The sequence below is a fragment of the Abrus precatorius genome, unplaced genomic scaffold (assembly GCF_003935025.1).
Source record: "Abrus precatorius isolate BTA unplaced genomic scaffold, Abrus_2018 Scaffold8, whole genome shotgun sequence".
Classification (NCBI taxonomy): domain Eukaryota; kingdom Viridiplantae; phylum Streptophyta; class Magnoliopsida; order Fabales; family Fabaceae; genus Abrus; species Abrus precatorius.
In genome coordinates this window covers 32,373,772-32,383,722 of record NW_020874428.1, presented here as the reverse complement: position 1 = coordinate 32,383,722, position 9,951 = coordinate 32,373,772, and the positions used below count along the sequence as shown (strand labels likewise).

Below are 9,951 nucleotides of genomic sequence, written 5' to 3'. Positions count from 1 at the left end.
AAAATCAACAGCTAGCTCCCTTTTGGCTCTCTTTTTGTTTTTTCTAATGGGAAACTCTTCCCAATGCTGGAAGACAATTCGCAGCTTCCATGTAGCTAGTGCCATACGGTTCGTACAATATACTATACTTCTATGTTTGTTTTCGTTCATCTTCAGCTCAAGCGAGATGGTTTCTTAATTCTATTAAAATGCTAACAATACACGTTTAACACAATTTTTTTTTAATAAAATATATATGTTTTATTATCAATAATTTTATTAAAAATTATATGAATTTAATTTTTAATTTAATAAGTCTCACTCACAAAAGTATAAGTTTTAGTTAATAAATAAAATTGTATGGGAGTGTATATATCTTACTTCCTCTTAATTCTATTATCTAAAGCGCAATTCAACTAAATTAATTAACGTTTAATCCGTTTATACGTGATGAAGTGTAAAGGGTAGGACTTAGACTGGATTTGGCTTGTATAAAATCTCCTTGATTAATTGTTACTTCACGTTGCAGGATGAAGAAAAAGAGGAAAGACTACTTCAACTTTAAAATAGATAGCATTTTAATTAGTGTAAGCAAGATGGGTTGATATAAAAGTAGAATTTACTAATTGTGAACCAAAAGATTATCATTTTAAAAATAAAAGTCAATGTCTGAACCACATATGTACGTACTAATTAAGTGTGTTAATGGAGGTACACACACAACATTGGTGGTTATCCTATAAATATCACATAAAAGTTATTATAATTGGCCACGTATGTATTTATTTTAGCATTGTCTACACACGATTTTCTCTGACCAAATATTAGAAATGTTTTATGGGAAAGAATGTTGTAAGAAACTGATTTGCATACAGGGTACTTGGTCGCGTATCATTTGGATACATATCATGTCAACTATTGAACAAATTATTAGTTGACTTTGACAAATTGTCACACGTTACACCGTACATTAAATTAATATGAAGTCTCTCAAAGCTATAAAAGAAAAAACATTGTGCGATCTTCAACATTTGACTACGATTTTTAAATTCCGTCCAAAGACTAATTAATGATACGATCGGCTAAAAAGATATGGTAACTAAACAAACAAAAGAAAATAAAAAGTTCTGCCTAAAGCGTGCCAATGAAAAAGGAAATTTAGTTAATTTACATATGCAATATTACAACTTAGACGACGTACAAATCAAAGCGACACAGAGGACGGCGTCATTACATGCGCCAAAAAAATTCTCTTGGCCTTCCTTAAGTTTCCTATATATATATATATGTGTGTAACTAAACAAGAGAACTTTCATAGCGCCAATTCACGCAATAGTGCATAAACCAAATTAACACTAAAAAATGGCAAGTTATTTTTTAGTTTCAAAAGCTTTGATTCTGCTTTGGCTAACTTGCATAGTGGTCACACAGGCACGATCACAACCGTGGTCACCACTCCAAGCACCCAAAGAACTAGCCTTGAAGCTTATTCGTGACCCTATGACCCTTTCACTAGCTTCAACCGATTTTGGTCGCATAATTCACGATAACCCTTTAGCAATGTTTGCCCCATCATCCATTAGTGACATATCCAATTTGATAAAATTCTCAAATTCTCTTCCCATACCTTTCACCATAGCTCCTAGAGGCCAAGCCCACTCGGTTCATGGACAAGCCATGACAAATGATGGGATTGTGGTGAACATGACAGAGTTGAGTGGTTTTAGAAATGGGGCTGGGATTATTGTGTATGATGGGAAAACTCCATATGCAGATGTGGGTGGTGAACAAATTTGGATTGATGTGCTGCATGCAACCCTTGAGCGTGGACTTACACCCCTCGCTTGGACTGATTATTTGTTCTTATCGGTTGGTGGAACTCTCTCCAATGCTGGGATCAGTGGCCAAGCCTTCCGATTTGGTCCTCAAATTTCCAATGTTCATGAATTGGATGTTATTACGGGTATGAACTATATATTCTTTTCCCTAGCTAATAACTTTTAAAAATGAATTTCTTTAAAGCTTTATTTTAAGTTCAAGATAATTGGTCTTCCTAACTAATAAGAAGAATTTAAATAAAAATCTCCAAAAGTTGATATATACATAGAGATATCTCTGTCTCTCTTAATCACACATACATGTACATATAGGAAGGATAAATTTTTGCACCCGTGTAAGTTAAAATTCATGATTATATTAGAACTCTTTATCATATAAATCATATTTATAAAAAATGTAAAAGTATTTAATATTTTATTAATATATACTAAGATTAATGCAATATATATATATATATATATATATATATATATATATATATATATTTGAGCCCTTGTCTCATTGGTTTAATTTATAAAAGAATGTAATGCTCGTGTAAGTAAAATAATTTAGTGATAACTACTATTTAAAAGTTTATAATATTTAGCACAATCAATTAAGAAAATATAATAATGATAATGTAATAGTAAAATTAGTAAATAAAATAACAATGTTAATGTGCAAACAGATTCATCCTTTATATCTGTCTATCAAATAAAGAAGTTGGGGAAGGAATTAAACATTAGTTACTAGCATCTCATATATACGTCAACACTAATGGGACAAACATGTAATAAATAGTTTTTATGTGACTTTGAAATTTCATGAATACATCTATCGGACTAAAAGCACTTGACATCCTTTGTATATTATTAAAAAATTAAAATAAATAAGTTTTATTAAATCAAATGAAATTTAATCTAACAAGTTGATTAAGCCAACTTGATTAGTCACATCATATCTTTACAGAAGATTTTAAACTTGTCTCTTTATGAAGGGTGAATTGACCATGTCATTAAAAATTGATGTAGGGTTATATGTACCTAGCTTATAAGATTTATAAGTTCTTCGGAACTTGCTAGGTTCAAAATCTAATGATGTCTATTAGCTAAAAAAAATCTAATGATGTCAATATAGTAATTATAACTTGAATGTCTATCGCCAAAGTTAAATGAAGTTTGTTTAAAATATTTTTATCCCAACAGAAAACAAAACATTTAGTCCCATCTATATATTTTGTAGGTAATCTTTTGCTAACAACTTTAGCATAAAAAAAATATTTTTTACAGTAGTTTATTATCTTATGCTTTCTCACACATAAAATAATTACCCCAGTTAATTTTACATTAATAAATAAATAAGTTTAATCATTTATTTAAAAATTAAAAATATTTTTTTAATTTCTAAAATATTAAAAAAATCACAACATTCAATCTAGAAAAATATACAGTATTCTCTTAATTTTACGAGTGTTGTATCAAGTACTAAATAGGAGGTTCTTTAGCTAGATTACAACGAGAAAAACAGAAAAATGTCCTTTTGATGTTTATTCTTCAACAGTATTTGTTATTTATTCAGCGTGATACTTTGTTTATGGTCGTTTCCTTAATTAACATTCTTATAAAAATGGAACCCCAAGATAGACAAGAAATATATAAAATTAAAATGAATGTAATTGTCACGTGACTTCATCGTGTATTTGCCCAGATTCCATATCAATGATTAAATCATTGACTAGGACATGAAACACTACACTGTTTATTATCATATTCGACCGGCTTCGATTGTATACGCTAATAATTTATGTCGATCGCCAATTTCTTGGTCTTAAATAAGTCAGCCAACAAACTGTCAGCACGTATTCATTCTTCTCTTTCTATAGTATGTTAACATATCTTCCATTGTAATAAAAATTCTCTCTTCAAATTGGCGATTGAACTTAGTTTTGGTAAAATCCATTTTAAAATTAGAAGTCATCTCTCCTTTGGGTCTGAGAAAACTAGGGAAGACCTACCCTTGCATTTTCGATTTTTGCCATTTTGTAGTCTCGCAGATTTGCTGAATGTTATTCATTTAAATGTATTGCATATATACTTAATGGCTGCGGTAATACAATTGAGAAAACGTTTTTCAATTGGTAAACATAAATAGTGATCTAAAAAGTAATTGAATGTAATTAAAGTTTATGAGAGTTTGCTGTGCATTTAGCAATTAGCAATTAGCAATTTTAAACATTAATTCATGTAGTAGTGTAGTTCTTTAGTGCATCTGAATGTTTTTGATTTAAAAGAAGGGATTTTGGTTTTTATATATGGATCGGTACCAAATATGATTTTCACTAGAAACTGGGCACACGGTTTTCATAAATAATTGTAACATCTCTCAGTTTACATTACATTTGAATGTTTATACTGTGCTTCTATACAGGGAAGGGAGATCTAGTGACTTGTTCAGCGGAGAAGAACTCAAACTTATTTTACGCCGTTCTTGGAGGTTTAGGTCAATTTGGAATCATAACCAGAGCAAGAATAGCTCTAGGGACCGCACCAACCAGGGCAAGTATCATGCATCTTCTTCTATTTTGTTGATTAAATATTATTCACACCCTTTAAACTTTAATAAATTTTCATATTTATTATTCTTTTCTATCTTGACCTCTTCAATTCATAAATTACAAAAAGTAGAGATAATTTGTGTAATTAAAAAAGTGTATATAATTTATGTTATTATATATATATATTAAAAAGAAATTTCAGTAAGATAAAAACATTAAAATAAAGTATTGTTAAACCTCAAAAAATGTGGGTATAATTTATCATATTTATTTTGTAATACAGATCGTTTTGTATTCTGAAATTCTCAAAGCTACCAATTAATTATTGACCACTTGAAAAAGATTTTTTTTTATGCATACATCTTTATGGTTAGTAAGTCACGATCACAATTAGTTGCTTGCTAAGAAAAATGACACCAATAAATAAAAAAATTGACTTGCTTGATCGCGTGCAGGTGAAGTGGCTTCATTTGCTTTACGACGACTTCTCAGCGTTTTCTAGAGATCAAGAACACTTAATCTCATTCAATGGAAGAAACGAAACTAATGCTGCTGATTATGTAGAAGGTTTGCTTCTGCTAAATCAGCCACCACTGGACCTTTCCTTTTATCCAGCACCTGATCAGCCTCGCATTACTTCCCTTGTAACCAAATACGGCATAATCTATATTATAGAGCTTGTCAAATATTATCACAATAGTTCTCAAACGCATGTGGATGAGGTAATTAAGATTATTTAAATAAATAGTTTATTAATTATACACTTCTTTAATAAAAGATCAATTGTTAAAAAATATAACATACATTTGATCATAAAAGTTATTAGTATAAATAAAAAATAACACGTTTCGGTAAATTATATTAAAAGATATATAAATTTTCTTTTTAAACTCTTGATAAATTATTTAGAATTCTTTTTCTCTTAGGAGTCAATAATTTTTACTATTAATTTGAATGAGTTGTACTGTTGTTTCTCGAACAGGATGTAAAACATTTGTTGGAGGGGTTAAAGTTTGTTCCTACATTTATGTTCGAGAAAGATGTGTCGTACGAAGAGTTTCTGAACAGAGTTCATGCTAGCGAGGTTTCGCTTAGGTCACAAGGGCTTTGGGATATTCCTCATCCTTGGTTAAACCTTTTCATTCCAGGATCTCGAATCTCCGATTTCAATGAAGGTGTATTCAAGGGCATTATTTTTGAGCAAAATATCACTGCAGGAGTCGTGCTAATCTACCCCTTGAACCGAACCAGGTAAGTTTCATTATAAGATTAATTAACGATATATATTTGTTACATTAATAGGTCGTGACAAAAAGTGTATATATATATATATATATATATATTAATGAAAGTGCATTGAATTAATATTCATAGGTGGGATGATAAGATGTCAGCAGTTACACCTGATGAAGATATTTTCTATGCGGTGTCTCTTCTGCATGCAACTGGGTCTGATAAAGTGGAGGAATTTCGAGTTCAAAACCAACAAGTATTACAGTTCTGTGCAGATGCTGGAATTGGGTTCAAGCAATATTTGCCCCAAAACAAAACACGGGAACAATGGGTGGAACACTTTGGTCCCAAATGGAAAGTTTTCGAAGAAAGAAAACTTCAATTTGATCCAAACAGAATATTGTCACCTGGACAAGGGATTTTCAATTAAACTCTGCTTTAGTTTCGCATCTTTTATTTATACTAGTTTGTTGTACATCAATTTATAAAGCAGTTTACTAGTGTGTATCTTTTGTCATCAATATTTGAATGTCTGTATACGGTGTAATGAGAGATATTCAACTAGCTTAAAAACTTCATGTACCAAACGAAAACACACTATATAAGACATTTCATTGTATATTTCTGTTCTAATGTTAAAATCGAAGAGCCAATTTAGTTTGTACCAGATAATTCTTCCTGAAATTCTAACCGACTTTAATTTTAATTTAATACAACAACGGACACGTTCTTTTTACTCTAAATAATGAATTTGAATAATGAATGACCTTGTGACAATGTCGTAAACAATCTCAGACAAAGATATTAGATGATAATAATAAGGAAATGTAAAAATATAAGGATACGATTATTATTATATATTTAAAATTCAATACATTGGAGCGTATTAAATCTTCATTAATTGTTATATTAAGGACGTTAGTTAGTAAACTTTATTTATTTAATTTTGTCTAAACCAGTCATATTCTCTAGTATAAGATAATAAATAATTTTTAATACTTATTTTATAAAATAGTAAAAAAAAAATTAACAGGAGGGTATATAAAAAATATAACAAAACTCAACCAAAAATAAAATATGTCTTTAATTATAAAATAAAATATTTATTATATATTTTGACTAAATTAAGTTTTAATACTAGAACTAATTTTTAGAGATTAGTAAGAAAAATTTTAATTAAATGATATGTTTAAACATTTTAATACTTGTTCCTTTTTTCAAACAAATAAAAACCTCAATGGAAAACTATTTCAATGCTTTAACTTTTCTTAGAAGTTACAAGTAGTAACATGAATTTTTTTTCTTTAAAATGTATCATATTTTCTTTTAATTTTAAACAAATCAATCTTAAATTTAGTTTTAAACTCTGAATTGAATTACGAGGGTTCAAAAGAGAAAGGGGACAAAATTAAGTTAAGAAAGAGAGATATCACACCATATTTTAGAATTACTGGATCAATTATAAGAAACATAGGGATTAATGTCATTAGATGCTACATTAATTTGACACTCTTACTCGATCATACTCTTTTCCTATCTATTGTCAACATTAGTATAATTCAGTGTGTGAATGTTGGGATCTTGTCCTAGATTTTCCACAACAATTAGACATTGATCCGGCAAAGCATATCTAGTTATCTACAAATGTAGGCACCAAAAAAGTCAAAAAAAAAAAGACAAGGGGAAGGAGGAAGGGGATGGAATTGATGGGGCTGTTAACTTTTCTTGTCTCCTCATTGCCTGCAAGCTGGAATTAAGAGTTGCAACATATTCAAAAAAGACGAAAGTTGCAACATAATTATGCATTCCTTAAATACGCTGCCTAGCTCTGGTCCCTATGGAGGCCGCAAAAGCAGTTAATAATCTGTAATTAATTAATTAATCAACTTATTTATTCATTATCCTAAAGAAGTCATTTGTTCATTATCTTCAGACAGAGACAACACACAAAGTATAATATAAGAATTTTTATATTATTTTAATTATATTTATAGTTTTAAATCTGCGTGAATTTATAATACATTAAATTGTTAGAATAAAATTATAATTTTAATTAGAAATGAAAACAATAATAAACATTATATACGTAAATTTTGTCTTATTTGAAATTTGAAAAGAAAAAGAATTCACTTTACGGGGCAAGGAGCTAGCGGTCTTGGATCAGACAGGTTTATTATAAAATCTTCGTGGTTGATTATCAGTGTAGGATAACAAAAAAGTAACACTAGTATATCTTGTTAATATAATGACAAGAATGACAGCTAAATTAGGCTCATGAGCACTTTAATTTAAATTATGTTTTGATTAGTAGAGGAACTCATTGCTTTATACTTTGTGACAACAAAAGCACTCGTGGGTCTATCTGAATCAAAAGTCAAAAATTATGCCTATGCGAGAACGACAAATTAGAAGGCAACCTACATTGGTTCAGTTGATGTGACAGAAATGAAAAATGGATTATATCCTGTTATCCTTTCACATATTCACTGTACCAACTCCCTCTGGAAATCTTCTTTTGAGTGGTGATACAATCAACATGTGGTGCTATTAAAAAAACAAAAAGAAAAACTCCCAAGCTCTCTCTCAAATAGGAGATAATTGTGTCTATAATAAATAATGTATATTTCTTTTTTGCGTACTTGATATGCAAATATCCTGAAGTTATGAGTAAAACATCATTAATAGAATTAATGTTTTTGTGTGATATCTTAAATTTATATGAAACTTCTTTCATTTATCAATTTAATTTCTAAAGCGTTTTTCATAACTTTATAAGTATCCCACAATTAATTATATAACGTAACAGATGAGTTTTTTCTTTTATCAATACCATTGTCTTATTATTTACAATGAATAGTAACCAAATGTTAATTAGTATAAAAACATGATGTTAACATTTTTTTATATAACATTTGTTAACAACAAATTCCTTGTAGCATTCTTATTCTTCCCTTACGTCTGATGTGCCTTATGTGGAGCTACGGCTTCTCTTGTTCACGACTTTATTCCAATTAATCTCCCTTTCTCGTTTTTTTGGGGTGTTAATTTGATTCAGATATAACCATATATAGATATAATTTCCGTATCTTTCCTAGAAATATATATTTGCAGGCATACATATATAACGCGTTCGTGGAAATTTCATTATCGTTATTATTGTTAAGAGAGGTGTAAAAGTTTAAAATTGTGCTTAAACTTAGAAGTACAAGATATTGAGGTGAAATTTTTAAGATATTTTAATCATTATTTTTAATTTTATGCTACCTGCTAAAATTTAGTATATTGAATGTTATTATTTGCACTTTTCTTTTAAATATCCTCTCACTTAATAGTAAGCGGGCGACTATTATATTTTGAAGTATAATTTAATGTTTAAGTAAATATCTCTAAGACAGTATTTTTTGGTTCACTTTTTGTATTTTGTGTGGCTTTTTTTTTCTTTATTCAATAAAATTTATCTTCTGTAGAAAGATAAAAAAAAATGTTAAATAGAATTTGAAACTTCAAATTAAAGTGCTCATCGCTACCACTTGCACTTTGGATTTGGAGAAGAGATATTTTAAGTCCCCACAAAAAGGGAGAGACGTAGGATCTGTTTAGGCGTAACCTAAAATCAATGTCTAGGCTCCTTAATTATGAACTCTCTAAGGACTAGAGAACCGTTCATTTATTAATGTTTTATTGTCATTGTTGAGTGTGTTATGTGGTTCAAATATTACAAAGATAAAATCTTGCAGTGAAGATTAATTATAGTATTTAATGGCATTCGAGGCTATCATAATCCATATATATTTACCTAGCAACCTACGATGATGTATTGATTATGGAGTGCAGCATGGGCACAATCATGATAGTTGTTAATGTAGAATCATGACCATAACAAAAAAATGTAGAACCATATGTACAGCCCAGTGTTGTAATGCAAAATAAATTTTTAAAAAGAAACCGTTAAGCGTGTGAATTAATTGGCACAATGTGTTTTATCTTAATCAATAGTCTTAAATTGAAGTCCTGAATATGCATATGAAATAATATGTAGAGAATATTTGCATTCTAGACATGAATAAAAGATTAAAAAAAATAGACCCTTATAATATCTCCAATATAACCCCTTTTCTCCACTCTATTATGCTGGTGACAGTGAATGTGAGGGACACAGAACGACAGCTGTGTTCCTTGTACATAGGATTTTGTCAACCTAACATATCGAAGGTACATGATAGATTCCAAGGTCATGCAACCTTTACAACCCCACCTAAATTTCTCTAACAAAAACATACAAAAGCCATCTTGGTCTTGGTCATAGTATGTACTGTGCCTAGCTAGCCAGCTAATTGAGGTAGTCCCACCATAACCATTCCCTTTTT

General features: G+C 29.6%; 1 protein-coding gene across 1 annotated transcript; it reads left to right on the top strand.

Moving 5' to 3' along the window:
* Positions 1-1,341: 1,341 nt before the first annotated feature.
* Positions 1,342-6,014, top strand: LOC113848196 (cytokinin dehydrogenase 3-like). The gene is made up of 5 exons (XM_027477599.1): positions 1,342-1,942; positions 4,225-4,352; positions 4,807-5,073; positions 5,334-5,602; positions 5,726-6,014. The coding sequence occupies exons 1-5, from the start codon at positions 1,342-1,344 to the stop codon at positions 6,012-6,014; spliced, it is 1,554 nt and encodes a 517-aa protein (XP_027333400.1).
* Positions 6,015-9,951: the final 3,937 nt, after the last annotated feature.